This window comes from Helicoverpa zea, chromosome 25 (assembly GCF_022581195.2).
Source record: "Helicoverpa zea isolate HzStark_Cry1AcR chromosome 25, ilHelZeax1.1, whole genome shotgun sequence".
In the NCBI taxonomy this organism is placed as follows: domain Eukaryota; kingdom Metazoa; phylum Arthropoda; class Insecta; order Lepidoptera; family Noctuidae; genus Helicoverpa; species Helicoverpa zea.
In genome coordinates this window covers 3,887,108-3,906,450 of record NC_061476.1, presented here as the reverse complement: position 1 = coordinate 3,906,450, position 19,343 = coordinate 3,887,108, and the positions used below count along the sequence as shown (strand labels likewise).

Sequence of the window (19,343 nt, the reverse complement as noted above, 5' to 3'; positions counted from 1 at the left end):
ATTTTCTATCAACGACAAAACAAAAATGTTAAAGTAAAACGTGTTCAATGTAAACTTCTATTTACATAATTTGGGAAACCTCCCACTTATCATATTTCAAAACCTTGAACTATCATTCATCATTATATATGTATTTCTAATTATATTTTTATAATAACAATCCTACCAACAATCTGAGGGCATGAATTCAGTCTCCCACTCAAAGAAATTGAGTCAGAAATCAACATTTACATTCTCCTTGAAATCGTCCCCTTTGAAGATCTCACAGCGAAGACGTCTATAGAAATGTCCAAGGAAATTACGTAAGAATATATCGAAGGCTTAACGAATTCCGCTTGCTATCTGCTATCTACCTGAATAATAGAACCCTTAGGCATCGTTCACACCAAACGTATTGTCCGCCGCTGACTGTGAGCGCGCGTTACGCAGTTTATTGCTTTTCCATATATATTGAAATTGTCGTTCACACCGAACCGACTATACGCTGTTACGTCGTCTGTTGTAGCTGACTCTCAGTAGCCGATTATTTTACTACGCGACTATGCACGGCGGACGCGGGTTGGCTACGCGGACGCAGTTGCCGAATAGCGCCGCTCCGCCGCGTACGCACCGCCGCTCCGCCGCGTCCGCACCGCCGCGCAGTGATGCCAGATTGGGGGGATTCCTCCCAAATTTGGGGGTATTTTCTGCCCACGGGGGATTTTTTGGGGGGAACAATCCTTTGGGGGGATCAGCGGGAAACTACACAAGAAACTGTAAGAATTTTCACTGTACATGAAATATTTTTATTGAGCCTAAGTTACTATGGACGTCTGACATTGTTCTTTTCGCAATTGTTTAAACGTGATTGATTTGATTATAATAAATAAGTGTTGATTACAGTACAAGTTGTTTTCCTCTTACCTTAAAGTAATTGTCAATCTTTCTTCTGGCTGAATAGCACGTCGATAATTAGTGTCCCTTTTATATAAACTTATACGTATTAAAGATAGTAACTCATCGAATGTTTTTACTGTCATACGAAAATATTTCTTGAACTTATTTGGATAAAGTCTATATTCGAAATATAAAGTATGAAATTGACCAAGAAAACATCTCTTCAAATTTAAGGGATGTACCCACAATCTCTTCTTTTTATTATTTTCGTCTTCCTCTAGAGCTTCGCAAATGGCAACTATCTGAATGCGCATCATTTAATTGAAATATCAGTAAACGTCCGATTTTTTTAAAAAATACACTAGTTTTATCGTATGGGAACCACGAGTGATCTCAGAGATCGTTTATAAAATACTACGAGCAACTTCAAATACTGAGCTCTTTTATGTGTAGAATAGTCGGCCGCTCAGCGTACGCATCTAGTGTGAACCTACACGAGCGTATTCTTTTGTTCACACATGTAGCGCATCGTACGCTATAGCCTATTGTCGGCTTGGTGAGTACGCGTACTGCAGATTGAGTCGACGTTCACACTGAGGCCGACTGTGAGTATACTCACAGTCAGCGGCGGACAATACGTTTGGTGTGAACAATCCCTTAGCAGAGCCAAACTTATTTTCCTTTGATTTAAATAAGCTTTGAACCAACCAAAATATAGATAACCAGCTCCAAAAATCTTTTCGAATCAGTAAATCCTAGCAGAAGAATCGTTCAGCATTAACATTTAAGAAACACAGTCACAAATGTTTACTTTAACCTAAGGAATCCTTAGGGCTAAGGTCGACCCGGCGGAGCCACGAAGCGGCAACAAATAACCCTGATAATCCCTTTTTTTAGTAAACAATTTAAGTGGCTTAACGTACGATATCAAATGTATCGTGTATTGATCGGCGCCGTGCATATTGTCCTGGCACAAATGAGACCAATGCACAGTTTGTTCCTACTTCCTCCAACAACTAACGTGGTTACGTAGTTCAATGCATTACTATGATTGAGTTTAGAGCGAACGGTTGGCGACAGTTTAAACTCGAACGAAGCTCGATTAAAACGCCACGAGCGGCTGTTTGCGTAATTAATGTGAATCTCTATAACAGCGCTAAAGTAGAATCAAATGATTGATTTTGCTAAAATGAGAAATTCTAGAAGAAATACGAATGTTTTGCATGGGATACGAGAGAAATTTGGGTCGAAGTAATTGAATCAGAACATCCGGCCTGCCGTGGGATCAGTGCAATCGTTCGCTTTTGGCTCTAGCAAACAATTATGGAGAGCTCTTGAGCCTCAAATTACACGATGCAAGTGAACAATTTTAATTACAATTATACGTCACGACCGTTGTAATTATGTGGACTGTTAATAACATACTGTTATGCCTAATGTTAGCTACTATGTTCTAAATTGTTAATTTCGTACAAAATTTAAATGGGGCTAGAATTTTAACACTATATGGACCAGCATCCTGACCGGATTTCGCTTTTTCGAAGATGAATGTTTTATAAACCAAAATCTAGCACGAGAAATTTCCTAAATATTGAATCATCATGTAGTTCCGGTATACACACTAAAAAAACTGAACATTCAGTCTAATTTAAAGCATAACAAAATTATATGACAACGCGTTTCATTTTGATAGCGGACTATGCTACTCTGAAACTATGTCCGTTGAGTCACAATCTGCGTAAAATAGAAACATTTAGTCACATCCGCTAAACTAGAAGTGGAAAACATTATCCAATTAAATAAATAACTAACATTTAGCTGGATAGTAACAACACTATAATTGATTTCAATTCCAAGCATCGCATGTCAAAAATTTTACATCCAGAAGCTATCTCTAGCGAACGGTTTGAGACGTGTCGGCAATCTATGAAATCCAGATCGACTAACTTTTAATGGACCCCCTCCATTTATTTTATTACTGATCTATTATTCTTTAAGTTTTTGAGAACCCTTCACCAAGCCTCGCGTTTGAATTGGTTCAAATCGTCAGGTGTTGAAGAACGGCCTGCGATAAAAGCAGAAATTTTCTTCAGCACTTTTGAAAATCGGGTGACTATTTAGAACTTGCCCACGACTGGAACAGATATAATAGACTATTTAGATAAAGCTGCTTTTCTAGAGAAATAGTAGGGGAATACCGCAAGGCACTTCTTTGAAATCTAGTTAGTCATACTAGAGGTGCCCCTCTTTTGCAGGCTTGGCTAATCACATCACAGTTACTGCACTTATCACGTACATATACGTATATTAGCCGCCTTGCATGCCCGACGTGCCTAATTGTGACTTGCGCGATAATTTTAGGTTCTGTACGTAACAGGATCCCGCTATGTTGTAAGCCACGGTTTAAAGTGATTATTGATATGCTTGGCTGCTAAATAGACTCAGGTTCTACGACAAGAATAGAATCAACAAAGTACTTATACACTTAATTGAATAGAATTATTGTGCGACATCAAGATGGAGTACAAAAGGCTTTCATGGTAACAACCTTTTAAAAACCACATTTAAAAATAATGAGTGCCATTTATATACAGTATTTTTCTAAGATCAAATAAACTTCTTAAAACAACGGAAAATTCCAAGTACTTGCCTACTTTTGTATTTCAGGTGAAGTTTCTACAATTTGTTTACTGTTTTAATATCAATCAATCGTTTCGTTTATTTGGGTTTCATTAATTTCAATATCTTGAATGTATTTCTTTGACGATTCCACTTTAATCGTGACCAGGGAAGCCACCCTTCCCTCACACCCTCTCGCGTTGCCAGTAGGCGGGGTATAATTAATTTGTGTCCATCTACTACAAGCTTTATGATAGACATTCTCTTGTTTTATGTAGGCCTCATTTTATTCAATTATCGCTGTAGATTTTGTGAAGAATTCGGGATTTTCTTTTTGGCTAAAATCATCCTGGAAAACTTAATCTGTCTGGACAAGTCTTACGCCCTACAGTAGACGAGGCAAAAGTATATAAAGTACATATTAATGGGTTCATTGCTAAATCTATCCAAAGCCACGCAAGGACTAAACAGATTATAGTTAGCCGGAACAGGTAAAGATTTATGAACCGTAAAGTGGTCCAATTGGATGACGATGCGAACAATTATAACTATTTCCGTTAGGGCTTGAAAAAAGGACAATATGACATGTGACGTCATGAGACCAGAGCCAGCGTTGCAATCTGCGGAGGAATTCCTAACTTATGACGTCATCAAGCGCATCGACCGCACGATACTTTTATTTTAATTGTTTTTTATTGGTGTATCCGTTGTTAATTTAATAATACAACAAAGATATAAAATCAATCATGCAGAAGTTATTTTTGAACACCTAAGCAGACCTATATTGAGATTTTTTTTCAAATCCAAACACTGCTGGACTTTAATCTGTATGATAAATTCGTTTATTTACCGAAGCTGGTAGTTAATACAAATACGTGTTTGTTACTCCAATGTCGAAATAGCAATATACACGGAATACCTAACTAGTTGAATAAACACAGTCAATCATGTTTGTATTAAACAAACACCACATAAATTAGTATCGGGATTGCACTGATATGAGCTTATGACATCGATATCACCCGGCATATTGATACAGTGATAAGGATTAAGATAAACATAGCAACAAGACCACCATTCAGCTAACATATCGATACACATACTTATAAAGTACTCAATGTCAATGAGACCAGCACTGAAGGTACTACGAAAATCCGCAAATATTCATTGACCAATCCACATAAGTGACTACCAAACGGATCACCTGATATCACCGTAACCAATAGAAAATAATGGATATCTTCATGCAATGAAAGCAGTTTGTCATCCAAGACAAAAAGCTATAGTACATTTAATTCACCTCAAACACAAATGTCTATCTAATCCTTTTGAAAGGCACGGTGACGTGAAATAATGAAATCCTTTACAAACCTTAAGGGCACGGAAGTAATGCTTGACATCACAAACCATAAACATGGACATTATAACAGCGAGAACAAATAAATGTTTAATTCGCGCAAACTGTTTAATTATTCAAACAATAAATGTAATGTAAGACCTTTACACCGACTCGGTCCAACGAACATACGAAACAACGAGAAAATAATATTACGTAAAAAATAATTACCTTTATTACAGTTAATGTACGCGTAAATATCAGGCTTCGGGCCACTTTGTTAAACCCTTTCGATTTTCCCCAAAAAGTTGTTAATTTTTTCTTAGCTACCAAAAAGGTTTTAGCGAAGTTTGTAAGGCTTTGTGCTCGTTTTCTCATTATGGACGGCCAGTCGTAATCACTGTAGTAAAAAATCGAGCAAATATTCACTCCCTTCACCCCGATCGATGGGGATCAAGCGGCCAACTTCAGACACCTCCACTCAGATTGCAAAATCTAATTTTGGATTCTCCAGCCCCACAGGAAACTTTTAACACCATTCCAACTTGTGTATTGTACTCACATTTGCATTTGAAATGAGACAATTTTTATGTCTATGCCCTAGAGTTCAGCTTAACATATCTGAGGATTAAAAAGAAAAGAATATATTTCTGGTCTGGTGGCAAAAGAGAACTATAATGTGTAAATGTTACTTGTTATCATCTTGTGAAAGTCGTAAAAGTTGAACGAAGGAAACAGTTATTGAACTAGTAGATAGGACCTGGGTTGCCAACCTGACATGGCATTCAAATCTGCGCTACTTTACAAACATCTACCTCTAGTAAAATGTTTAGGGGATATTCACATAAACTACACTACCGTATCAATGGCAAAATCTTTATACCGGGCAAACATTTAATGTCTCGTGTTCTCCCGAAATTGAAAAGATCGTACAAGTACCATCTCCTAATTAAACTCCGCTCACGCCAGGGAGGACAGCCCTGCCATTCGGAGTCAACGACCTATACAGCCTTTTCAAAACGAAAGAAATTTCGCTAGTTTTCTTTAAATTCTACAATTTATTTTACCTCAGACTACTTTATAAATGGAAGCTATATTCAGAGTATTATTACACGAAGTATAAGTTGAATTATTAATGGAATCCTTTGAACTGAGAGTGTTAGACGCTTCGACCTTCGGTTCTTTCGGCAATTCTTTAGGCCCAAATGAAACAACCAATAGGGCTATGAAAACAATGAACTTTAAATTTTACCTATTCAATAAAGATAACTTTTTCAGCCTGAATAATAGGACAAATAGCAATTGATAGTAAATACAATTTTTCCTATTCTTACGATTCACTGTGATGCAGTGTGTTGAAAAACCATAAAATGTGTATATAAAGATGGGTTGCCGGGTGCACCGAAGGGAGTCATTTTATTCTATTGATTGTAAATATATTTTCTAGAAAACTCTTCCTTGCTGTTGCAACATATACCTACCTAGAAGACTTCGATATTGGACTATACCTCGACTAAAACATTAATTTTCAAGCAACTATTTTGAGACGCAGGACACAGAAGACAGTATGAAAGGAAAATGGCAATAGACGACCAAATGACCGTTGGATTTTGATTAAGCCGCAGCAATGAAGATAACTTTAACCGATTGTTTCTTATATCATTTCTAGAATTACTTTCACATCTTCAATTAGTACAAGAAAATATAAGGAATCCCTTACTTCGCAGAATAGAGGGTCCTCGCACCAAATTCATGTAATTAATGTATGTATGTAAGTACGATACCAGGAGCCTCATATTGGCTATTATAATGAGATGTAGATAACCCGCGGTTTAATTTAAATATTGAGTTTAGTTTCTTGTACTTGTAGTCAGCAAAGGAATTTGAATACGCAGGTTATTTGAGAAAACAGTTTTGTATAAGTATGTTTTTACTACGTTCGTATGCGGAGCCATGTGGAATATTGTATGAGCTAAGATTTGTAGCTGGCTCTGTGATAATTACGTATTTGTCTAGCATGGTAATACTGGCCAAATGTAGTTTTGATTTTGTTTCCCTGAATTTTCTATAAGTGAATTTAAAAAGCTGGAATAGAATAAGAAATTATTTTCCATAAGTAGTTTTCTCATTAGGTTCTAACTAGCTAGACAAAGCCTTGGGTGCTATTAAGCTATGCAACGGAAACATCAAAACCTCTGTCGTACCTACATGAAATACAAGCCAAAGCGTTCTAATATTGAAGTCGTTAGAGGAACATAAACAAAGGAAGACATAATTAGTTACAAATGTTAGAACAAAGCAGGAATTGGGGAAGCGCTGCAACTGACAGAAACCCTTGCTTTGTGCATCTAACGCCAGACGGGTAACACGCCGACTATAAAGACGGCACACCTGCTTGACGAGAGACCATTCAAATACTTATAACGGACATAAATAGTCTACAAACTCTTATAAAAATGTCTGACGAAATCGAGCACAAATCTAACAATCGAAATTCCGAACACCCAGACAGACGAATGAAACAAAAAAAAAACTTTTCAGACGATGTTATTTAATGAGTTAGAAATTCTGCAATAAAACTGTCAATATCAAGGTGTAAGACCGTCCTTCTATCTTATCGGGTCATAAAAATATCGATGCAATATCACCTTTATCGTTCGACGGCAATGACGATATCGTACAAGTTTAACGTTATATAACCTGAAATGCAGTTAACGTAACTGCTATTAAATAAAGCAACGAACGAACCACTAATTAATTTACCATATGGTAGCAAGAAATAGTAGAGGAGTATTGATTGCATTCGCTCCTGCGAATTGCCAATGCAGCTCCCGTACCCAGATTCCCATATACATACTGATTTACACCTTAACTCGATCGGTAATCCGTTTAGCGTGAAACTTAGTGTATCTCCATTTCAGACTCAATGAAATGAAAATGGATTACGAACAAGGGGTATTAATGCTGAGTAGCTTGCCTGATCTTTGTGTTTCTGATTCTTCTGAGGCACACAATGGTCTAAGAAGTTGTATTGATTATTATTTAAGCTACTAACTGCTCCTAGATTGTCGTGTGCTTGTCTATTGTGATCGTTGCTTTGGTATTTTGTAAAAAAATATGTAATTTCATGGTCGGTATTTTCAACTCGACAATTTTAGAAATGACTGTTCATCAGCATTTAATCCCTGGAACCTATAGTTTTGAGCCAAGACTACCTACACTCTGATAAGCTTACTTGATGTCAGTGGGTCGAATTTTATTTTTATAGACCCCACTAAGGCAGGCACTTTGGTAGACCTTATGATTCCAAGAAAATTCGGCAACTACCACAGTTTTTCTGGCATCTAAAAAGACATGACAAAACACTCTAGTCTTTAATGTACGTAGTTCAATATACTGTAAATTCACAGAATAAATAGATACGCAAATCTTGAATACACATCAATACGGTATTCTATTAGAAGCATAAGAAAAGTAGATTTATGTGACGCCCTTGGTAAACAACCTTAAGTAAAGGGTCACGCCCGTGAGCGAAAATAGAAATATCGCTTGTGAAATTAAAGAGGGCCACACATACATGTCTTGCCTTGCCTATGAGACGTTGGAAAACAAACACACTGGTCCCGTGGCTTTTCTTTAATCCCTCTTTTCTTGTGTACCGCAGAGACCTTGACAGTCGAGACGGAAGCATACAAAAGCTTAGTTTTTAGGTCTTAGATGGCAAAGGAGTATTTCTTCGAGTATAACTTGATATCCGGAAAGATAATGCGTGAAATTTGAACTGTACCTATTTTGCACTAGAACAGTGACCAGCTGCTGAATAAATTGTTGCCTAAACCCGATCCCTATTTAATATTCTAGGTCTAATCTATTGAAATTAGTATCTCGTTTTATGAATCCTGATTAGAAGTGGAAATCGGTAAATGTAGGATACAACTTCCCGGCGCTTTATTAGAATTCCAACGGAATTCGCAAGGCATCCATTATTTTATGTAACAAAGCTGCCTCTGACCAAAATAATACACAAAATACTCATACTTACCTACCCAAGTATTGTTGTTAAGGGCTTCATTCTTACATAGAAATAAATAAACACCATCTAAGTTTGAATTCTTACGCACAATTTACAGGTATCATCGACAATAAAATTAGCGAAATCAACAACAAACCCGACAGAATACGAAAGTAATGAGAAACTTCCGTGATCAAACTTTAGCGTCAACCCCCCGTTTTTACGTTTCCGATATTATTTCGGAACGGTTTCAAGCCAAGACTTTGGAAACGGGCTTTGATTACATAACAACCACAAATGGGCCAACTGTCCGCAAAGGCACGAACTTGGTCCATACACACTCGTTATTAATTTAATTGTATTCGTGTTACTTCTGTTTTTTCTAAAGCCAGGGTCTCAATGGAAGTCTCTACACGGCATAAAGAAATACAAACTTTAATGTAAAGTTTACACTGAAAGATAGTTGTGGGACTGCAGATGCCGAGGAATGGAATAAGTCAGTCACTCTGGCAGCCACACGACCGACAAAGGTAAAATAAAAAAGGCAGAAATAGGCACATTTCGCACGTTAGGTGTGCCGCGACCGCTACTGGGGGTTCCATCTGTATACAACCGGGTTATTTTTAATCTTCTTGATTTCTTCATTCTCCCGCGAACCGCGTTATCGCGAACTAATCCAAACCCCTTCAGAGACGGATTTATTGTTTCCCTAACATCAACTTTTGTTCAAAACTCATTTCGCTCAATAAGGAGAAGCGAAAAATTCTGCAAATTCTGCAGATAATGAATCAGAAAATTTAACGTGATAGTACGATAACAAACTCACATAAAATCGTAACATCCTCCATTTTTATGAAATAAATCCCTGACGGGACGATTTTGGAGTGGTTAACCTTGTACTGGTTGTGGAAATGATACAATACGAAAACAAACGCGATTCTGTTACTTATTGTAGACATGTTCGTTTTTTGTACCCCCCGAGACATATCAATTACTTAGCTTGAAAATAAAAAGTAAGGCGTCGAGAAACGGTGGAGATTCAGAAAATTGGTCGACAAAGCCCATTCCGAAGCCAACTCCTCGAATTAAGTTCTCCAAAGCACAAAGGTAGTAAGAATACTAAATAGGCGTCGAAAAAACTGTACTAAATGTAACATTTACAAAGGGAAATGTGGATTACTCAGGAAAAGTAATCTACCATAATTACGAGTACAAATTGTTGTGTCACGTGCACACGGTATTGTGTTGCCAGTACAGCGAGCTAGTACAGTGAGCCAATACAAGTGTCGGCCTAAATGGACTCGTGTTGTTTATGAAGTGATCTCACTACACGAGATGGGATGGAAATGGAACACCGCCTATCAGTGCGGTCAGTTATTGTTTTTACATACACACAGCAAACAATATATTCGTTACACAATAGACTATTGTGGTTTGTCCCGTGAATCAATGCCAACGTCTATTTTTTAATAACCAGTGAAAATACGTAATGGATCACTTCAGTGAATAGGGGTTTTGTCCCATGGGCTCGAGGATTTTCGGGTCGAAATTATTGTTGGAGTGTTTAGATCTATTTCTGAGAATCATTCAGACAAACAGAATACCCAAGGCTCTACTGGGAATGAATATCTAATTGAATGACCGTTTATAAATGTCAGGCAACCTTTACGTGATTCCTCAAGTGACTTACGGGAAACGTTCAAAAGCTGAAATTCATGTACATAGTAGTAATTTAAAATGCATCGAAAACCTCAACTGAAGTTCGAATCAAATCAGAAGTTTCGCAAATCCGCCAGACCATTGAGACGTCAATAAAAAAAGACAGCTAACGATTTCGGATCAGATTTCCAATAACTAACTATCATTGTGTCTGACAGTGGGGAGATCGTGGATAAGTTAAAACTGTTCGTTATAATAGTTTAAAGAAAACTTCATTGCGTCATGCTTTAGGTAAAGAAGGTCTAGGCATGTCGTTTTTCCTTATACGGTGAACATATCGAGTGGCTTGCGGCGAGTAATCGATTCTGTGTCACCAAGTTATCGAGACCGGAAAATCGCAATAACCAAATCTACATACCTATTTCGCAATATAAGCTACGGTTATCAGATTTTGCTTTGTATCAATTTCGTTAGTTCAATCGGGATCGAAAACGAGTCGATTGTATGGCCGGTTGCGAAACAAAATGAGATTAGGAGCAAAATTCTGCAAGCGCAATAACTTGTAAACTTGTTGGCAAATTCTCGAGCATGATGACTTTAAAATGAGGGGGGTCCTGAGTGAATTCTTTAGACACCCTAGCAGTAAAACACAACGACGACGTTAAAATAACTGCTACATTCGGAGCAGTGGATACAACTCCCCAAAATTCCGCTCTTCCAGCGCCAAAAGTTAGCGTCTAATTAAAACTAGACGCTTACGTACATAAACAGTAATTATTAAGTTATCGTAGGAACTAGTGTATTAACAAGCAATGTTTGGCTGCGGGCGAGACATGCAGAGCCTGTGACAAAGTTGGGGTAGGTACAAAGTCCATTGAAACGCGCGCCAGCGTTCAGCGGTTGCTGTATAATTCAGGTACAACTGTATAGTTCCCAGTTATGGCATTAATATGTATTTGCGTTGATACGGAGCCAGATACCAGCCTGATGGAATCCTGACAATGTTACACTACCATGCAGACAAAGCGAGGATGAGATAGGATTATATTAAAGATAATGCCTGCAGAAAATATCTAGGCGCCTCAGGAACTTACTGAAAGTGCTATTTCAAACTCGTAAAAGACTAGATAAAACACGGATCGTGTCCAAGGTTTTCGTTAATATTCTGGTTACCTAAGCTGAGAAAAAGTCACGGAGCTAAGCTCTTTTCACAAGCGCTAACGCATTTAGTCTATCGCCGTATTGACCTTATAAGCCTGTATCTTCGTATCTTAGAAGTACCTAAGTTTATTCCATTTTTATAGCACTCAAGCGTGTAAATCAAAGGTTTCGGTGTCATACCAATCGCTTTTAGGCAACTGTCATTTTATACTTTATCTTCTATTTACATTTTATGTCCTATGAGGGATCACAAGGACAATAGCCCTTTGATTCTCAAGTTTAATAAATGTCACTGCAGAAGCCCTGCAAAGATTTTAAGCCTAGCTAAAATGGCTAACCGAAAAACTTATTTCGCCTTTCATTGGCAAACTCATAAGGAAAGATAGTATCTCAGGTTACGTATCCTTTTCAGCAGAAATGGCGAACTCGATATGTTTTGGCGTTTAACGCGATCTTGAAGTATTATCATATTGAGAAAAGGTTGAAGGCTGAAAGAATTTATTTAAATGAAAATAAGCATAATATGTCTGCGTCGACTGACTAGGGGTGATATCGACTTCTAGGTAAGTGGTACCTGCCTTGGCAGGACTATGTGGATTTTGAACGTTAGCCTTTACACGTAAATAAGCATTTGCATTTACTGTATACTTTCTCTCACCTACCACTAAAATACAATAATGTTGACAGTTGGTAGGCATGTGCTGCAAATATGTGTAATGGAGAATTTGTGTTTCGTAATTTTTATGTTTGCCGGATTCGAAAAAGCACTTAAAATCACAAAAGACCATTATTAGAGCATGAATTTCAGATTCGGTCACCAGGGATCCGCTTACAAGATTTCATTTGCGATAAAATCCTACCATATTCTGTTCATCACGCATTTTTGTGGAACTTAGTCTAATTTTCTTGGATAAGTAATCATGTTAATTACAAAATTAAAGAACAACCTAATGAAGGAACTGATGAAACGAGTGATAATCGACTAGCGTTGTGATTTTCATTCCATCCTAGGTACTTCATTGTTCCAAACATGTCAAACAAAGACCGATGACCTAAATAAATGTAAGGAAATATGTCCAACTCACCGATACAGTGTTCCAGAATGTATTTTCTTCACGCCGTCCATGTCTGCTGTGGTCTTCTTATCATTTCTAAACTCGACCGCTGATACCCTAATGGCTTCTTAATGTATTACAACGTAATGTCATTATGAGCTGCTCTTTATAATACTGATGTTGATTCAATTCACCTGTAACAAACAACGTTATATCAAAAACAAAGTGGAAACTAGGTCCCGGCACTTAGCACGCCCATTTGCACGAATAAAAATGCAAATAACTTTAATAAACTTTGACGGAATGTACGGGGGAAACTTTGTGGTATGAGGAGATATTTTTTTGGTAATGATTAAATACGGAGCTCCGAAATGTCACACAAACGCTTTGAATATCTCGTCGGAAAGCTACTTGTTGTACTTTCCAACTTTTTAAAATGGCGGCGACGTAACGAGGGTAATGTTTAACCATAAGTGGGCTTAATGTTTGTAGCGATTCAGATATCACAGGTGATCTACCCAGCCCACGAAAAAATGTCTAAACTGAATTTCACCTCAAAGAATATATTGAAAGATATCAGGTGTTATCATTTTCAATGATCGATCTTCTCGACACCAAACCTATTTTCTTACAGATTTAAAACCTTGATCACATGGATTCACAATAAATAATCTGTTCAATGCACATTGAATGCATACTTGTTTGCGGTTAAGGACTGTTACAAGTATTACTCATGTAAGTATTGTATCATTTTATAAACAATGGCCCGATAAAACTAATGTGTATTCAACAAGTGATACCACGCTAATAATTTGTCATTAATATTCTTACAATAAACACTGTTGTATGTACTGTTCTTTAAGGCACATAAATTATTTACAAAGTAAGATAAATAGGGACAATGCCGAATACTTTTCTTTATCTCCGGAATGTAACAAATACTGATTCAGACACAAAATGTCCGTGAAACGAAGTCCTTGTTTTGCTCAGGCTATCAAAAGATCAACGAAAATTACCCAAAATAGTGACCTCTTGTCCCTCATTTATTATGAGGAATAATGGACGAGACGGTAAAGGCGAAAATTGCTTCCATACGATATGCCTTTCTTTGTATGCAGAATAAAATTATCTCGAGATTACCATTGCAAATCGGGGGAACTTTCATTGGCAGCAAAAAGTGATAGTTATTTAATCGCAGCCTGCTGGACTACAGCTTTTTTAAGTTACGTAAACTTCGCTTATTCTTAAGCTGTATTATATTCTTTTTTATAAGTGCCTCAATTGATAAATCTGACAGCGATACGAAAGTGACAGACATCTTTTACGGTCCTATTGCACGCTACACGACTTGTCTAGATTATAATAAAATAAATATTCTGTGGGCATTCGTCTCGCTGGTCTCAGTGCCCAGGGGGCAAGGGCCAGAGTAGGTACGCTAGAAAAAGGGCAAAAAGTTCATTAATTTTGACAGTCACAAGCATAACCCTCATTATGAAGTTTCTTTTCAGTTTTTATAAGATAGATTGTACCTTTTTATTTAAAGAAGCTGAGTAGGTTTGCAAAACTTTTACATACGCAACCACGCTCAGGTGTAATGTTTGAAGGTTACCTAAGACTCAATTATTAATCCATATCAATTACAGAATTCCATAAACCAATTAGTCTAGATTGATGAACATCTCCTTGATGAAATTAATACAATATTGATGACTGATGATTACGCAAACATGTATTAACTGGTCAGTGAGATTTAGGTCAGCAAAAAAGACAAATATCTAAATTCTAATCAGCGCAATGTGGCTATTCGTTGTTATTCTGATTTAAATGTGTTCTTCATTTAATTAATACGAGATTAAGTAAACACTTAAAATTCAACTTTTTTAATTTTGCGTCTGGAATATGGAATACTGTCGACAATATCTGAAACCTTGGCAATGAATGGCACGTGCGGTCAAACAAATCATTAAAACTTTACGAGTACGTATCTAATTATATTTTTGACCACAACTCCCAAAAACAGAAACGTTGTGCAAAGACTGTTAATAAAAGTCAAATATACCAAATAGTGTGATTGCGTAGACACAATTTTTTTTTCAGACTGACGCTTTATTTTATGCAGGATCAGATCCAATAACCCAAATTGTAATAATATGTCTCTTTATGGGGTCAAGTTGGGACTTTTTACCACATTGTGGTAGAAGGTATAGAATGTTTCATTACGACTTTTTAACTACAGCATATTACTGTTTTTATTACATCTTTAATTAACAATAACTACTTTCGTGAGATACCCAAACAAAAAGTGCGGCACAAAGAATGAATTAACTTCAATTTATCAAAGAAATATAAGTATACAGTGGTAATAAAAGAAAGCTCCATAGCCCATTGTTAATCTGGTGTCTTCACAGTCGCCGTTTGGTACATTCGCAGTACATTTGCTCATAACGGGGTTAATTGCCGAGGCAATTAGCCTGAGGAGTACGGAGGCAGCTCAAAATATTTATGATAGGACTTCCGATGCAGCGCGGAATATAACGACGGCAAATGTTTCTGCTTTGAATATTACCAACATTTTTTCCAACTCAAAAAAATATAAAAACCACTGGGGCTTTGAAATAAACATAATGTTTCTACTTAAAATATTTTCATTCTAAAAAAATTTAGAAGTCTAGGTTTTATGAGTTTGACGATAATAAAATAAGCCAATTATTCAAGATTTACTAGTTAAACCATTTTACCAGACTCCATTCTAAAAGAATTATAGACGTAATTTGGTAAGAATTACAAATTCATTACTTTAAATTGGACAAGAAATTGATCCATTTAGAATTAGGTACACTACTTAATGTACCAATATATGAAAGGCCTAATAAACGTTGACATAGATTTATTTTGGCAGGCTCTTGTAAGTACTTTTATGTAACCATTCATAGAAGATATTATATTAGCATTTTGCCACGATCCTTCTCTCTGTGCACTAAGAACTTTACTCTTAAACTGCTTACCATATAACTAAATGTAAGGTTCTCAGAGAAAGATCATAAAGAGTAATTATTATTACAAACAAAACGCTGCGCCAACCCCAAATAAAATTGGGATAAGGGCAGGACGATGATGATGATGAACTATGTATTCTAGATTTTTTACAAAAACTGCCAAACAAACGTAGACACATTTTCATGTTTGCACACTCATTTGTGTATGAGCAAATACATATTTGTACATACAAAAATGTATTTACATTGTATCACTTTCTACTACATGTGTAGAATGACTAAACATTTGTGTAAAATGTTCAAACTATCCAGTGAAAGTATTTGACAATGGATTTGTACGTGAATGTGGATTTATTGTGCAAAGATAAATAGATGTTAATGGATCATACAAAATATAACTGGTGTATGAGATTTTTTTTACACATCAATGTTATGAAAGCTTGTTAGGGGTTAGAGTTTCAGAGAGTTAGAGTTAGAGTTATAGTTATGGCATTTTTATAGTACACTACATGATCCCTGCGGTTTTTCTTGCATTCAGAGGGAACTACTTCCCAAATATCCATAAAAAGTAGCCCATATTATTCTAATTTATAAGTTGCACAGAGTTATCAAAATCAATTCAGTAGTTTTGTGGAATAAACATACACACATACCTAAATACATCTTCAACTTTGGCATTAATAATTTTAATAGTATTTAACTACTTAACACTATACACAAATAAAGCAACAACTTAATTATACATGTTTTATGTTTCATGTGTGAATGGAATCTAACAAATGTGAAATGATAGGGAAGTGAAGTGACAATTGATTTGTATTCTCTTTCACAACCTTGTCACAAAAACTGATTGATCACGTCTAAACCAAATAACATGACTTCCTGATGTTAATTATATGTATTTGTCTCATTAAATCTTCTTCCTCCTGCCCTGTTAACAATTTATTTAGGGTAGTCGCAATTATGTCTTCCGCTTCCATATTATTTGTCTCATTAAATGTGCTACATTTAATAATTTTTCTAAAGGGCAGTAATAAAATGAAATTTACTAGCATCTGCTAGCGGTTTAACCCACATCACTTTGTGCATCTGTATAAAAAATTGTCTATAGCCTTCCTCAATAATAATTGTCTATCTAACATAATAAAGTATTTTAGCACATCTAAACAAACAGTTCAGCTTTAAAATATTAATACCTAGATTAATTTTTAATTAATTTTTGTAAATTATGTGCAGGTCTGACAACCAGTCTTACTATGGGGTATGGGGTTGCCTAGATAACTGGGTTAAGGATGACGAATTGGAAATTATTATTCACCTTAATTACTCATTTCTTTATCACTTTGCACTTTCACCTTTGCACTAACCATTATGAATGAAACAATTTGACACATTACAGTGCATACAAAATAAGGCTAGGCTAGGTGATCCAACCATTTTATTGTCCGCTCACAAATTGATTAGACACACTAACAAGCCATCACAATGGATTTACATACATGCATGTATAGTATATATCGACTGCAAGCAAGCAATACCTCCTATCTGACTCCGGGTGGATTTTAAAGGGGAACAATAAAACTTAATAATATCCTTATTCCAAGGTATAATGAGATGCTGAAAATCTAAGTTTTCTTTTTTTACGGATAGTATCGATTAATAAAGTTTTTTTCTTTTTATTTTGAGTCTAAGGGTAGTTAATAGTAGATACGAGATTTTTGTAACAAAAATGTCAGATAGGAGGTATTGCTTGCTTGCAGTCGATATGTATGTGTATAGAAGAAGTACCAGGGCACCATAATAGGCCAATGGGTGTATTATCTACCCATAAAACTGTTGCGATCACTATTGTACTAAAGTAAATAGATGGTAAATTGAGTGTGAATTTTTCACACAGTTTGAAAGCATAGATTTTATGTTAAATCTTTAATCGTTTTTGTTTTCATGTTGTGGCAATGAAATGAAATAAGTAAACTGGTGAAACATAAATATTGTTTCTAAATGTTCGAACATAATCATGATTATTGAGGCAGACTGGAGCTAGTTTTAATTTTTATATATCTTACTTCAAAGATTAATCATTTAATAATTTTTATATGTATTAAATTAGATTTTTTAAAATAATTTGTTTGGTGATATTATCTATGGCAATTGTTAGATTTTTAGGCAGCATAGGTGCAACCTAAATTAATTTGAGTTTTTACATTTTACAATTCTGATACTCAAAGAAATTGTGGCATAATTATTTAATCAGCAGACACAGCTTTTTCTCTCATTTCCTCACAAGACTACTTATATTTAAATAGTCATTAAAGTGTATACTGCTTGTTATCACAAACTGACTAATGTAGGGCAAAGAGAAACATACATAAGCATTCAATTTACCTACTTACAGAATCTTCAATGCAAATTGTAATGGTAAGATGTCCTAACACATAAAACCTGCGCAATTTCTTCGACAACTTGACACACTTTTCATACAAATTCACAACCTCCACAACAATATATGAGAGAAAACATGATAAAATTTCACTCCAAGCTACATCAATGTATAAAGCTTATAAGAATCTCAAGTAATCTGGGATATAATGACATAAATCTGTGTGCCACTGTTATCAAACCTCACCAATCTCGGAATTGGCGGTCAATCATAGCGTAAAACACATTATCGTCGGCATCGACACGTAAATAGCGAAATGTATGAAGACTCACCGAAAATGGCTACAAACTTTACAAATGCACCAACACGGCAAACGCTTCTTAAATGGAACGTGAGATAGTTTTTTACACCATCAGTTTCCCGTACGATTGCACTTTCCAACAGCTTTTACTATTACGGCCCCCTACTAAAGCAAGTAGTACAAACAGGCATGAAAAATACTTGGCGACTGACGTACTATTCTACGCCTAGGGAGCGGTCAGAATGTAATCTTTTCCGACCAACGACTATACGAATAGGTGTAAAATTCACACTTACACACAAATAAAGCACCAAATAACGTCACTTATTTCAATCCACATACGAAGATTTTATCACAAATCACCATGAAATTATAATTTGGGCGACAACGAAGCGAAATCGTCCCTCCTCCCTTCACCGTAAATGAATCATAGACAACTTCGTTTAGTTTTTTACAGGGTTGACTTTAGGCTGGCTCAGGCAAGTTGATTCAGCCTAGAAAGAATAAATAAAAACATTAATTCAAACAAAGAAAATATCTAGGGTCTTGATAGACATCAGTTAAAATAACAATCCGTTCATATTTTTATAAAAACATAATAATCATTTTCACTTCCCAATGAATACAGAACACAATCCTGACAATATAGAAATAATTCGTTAATATTGATTTCTCGTACAACTAGAAATCGTCTTTCATAGCAATATTACTGATTAATTAAATAAAGTAGAAGAATGTCTTCCCTTTAAAAGCAATTAAGTATTGTCATCCTTTTCTGGGCCACTGGATAGAATAAGGAGAGAAATAGCAAAGCAATAAATTATCTGTGAATTACCTTTGGTACATGTATCCGATTTTTTTTATTTGTACTTACTAGTGAAGTCCAGCGTTTCCAAAATAGTAAATCAACTAGATTTAACACGAAAAATCGATTGCTCCTGCAATTAC

At 35.9% G+C, this 19,343-nt stretch overlaps 1 protein-coding gene across 10 annotated transcripts in view; it reads right to left on the bottom strand.

The window, feature by feature from the left end:
- LOC124642604 (catenin delta-2) overlaps positions 1–18,830 on the bottom strand; it is a 41,822-nt gene extending 22,992 nt beyond the window's left edge. For 9 of the 10 annotated variants that reach the window (XM_047181089.1, XM_047181096.1, XM_047181090.1 and 6 more), the window contains exons 1-2: positions 18,692–18,830; positions 12,749–12,912 (exon numbers count right to left, since the gene is read on the bottom strand). In XM_047181089.1, the coding sequence (XP_047037045.1) occupies positions 12,749–12,789 (41 nt within the window). In that variant the 5' untranslated portion in view covers positions 12,790–12,912; positions 18,692–18,830. The other variant, XM_047181091.1, reaches the window with a different exon arrangement.
- Positions 18,831–19,343: the final 513 nt, after the last annotated feature.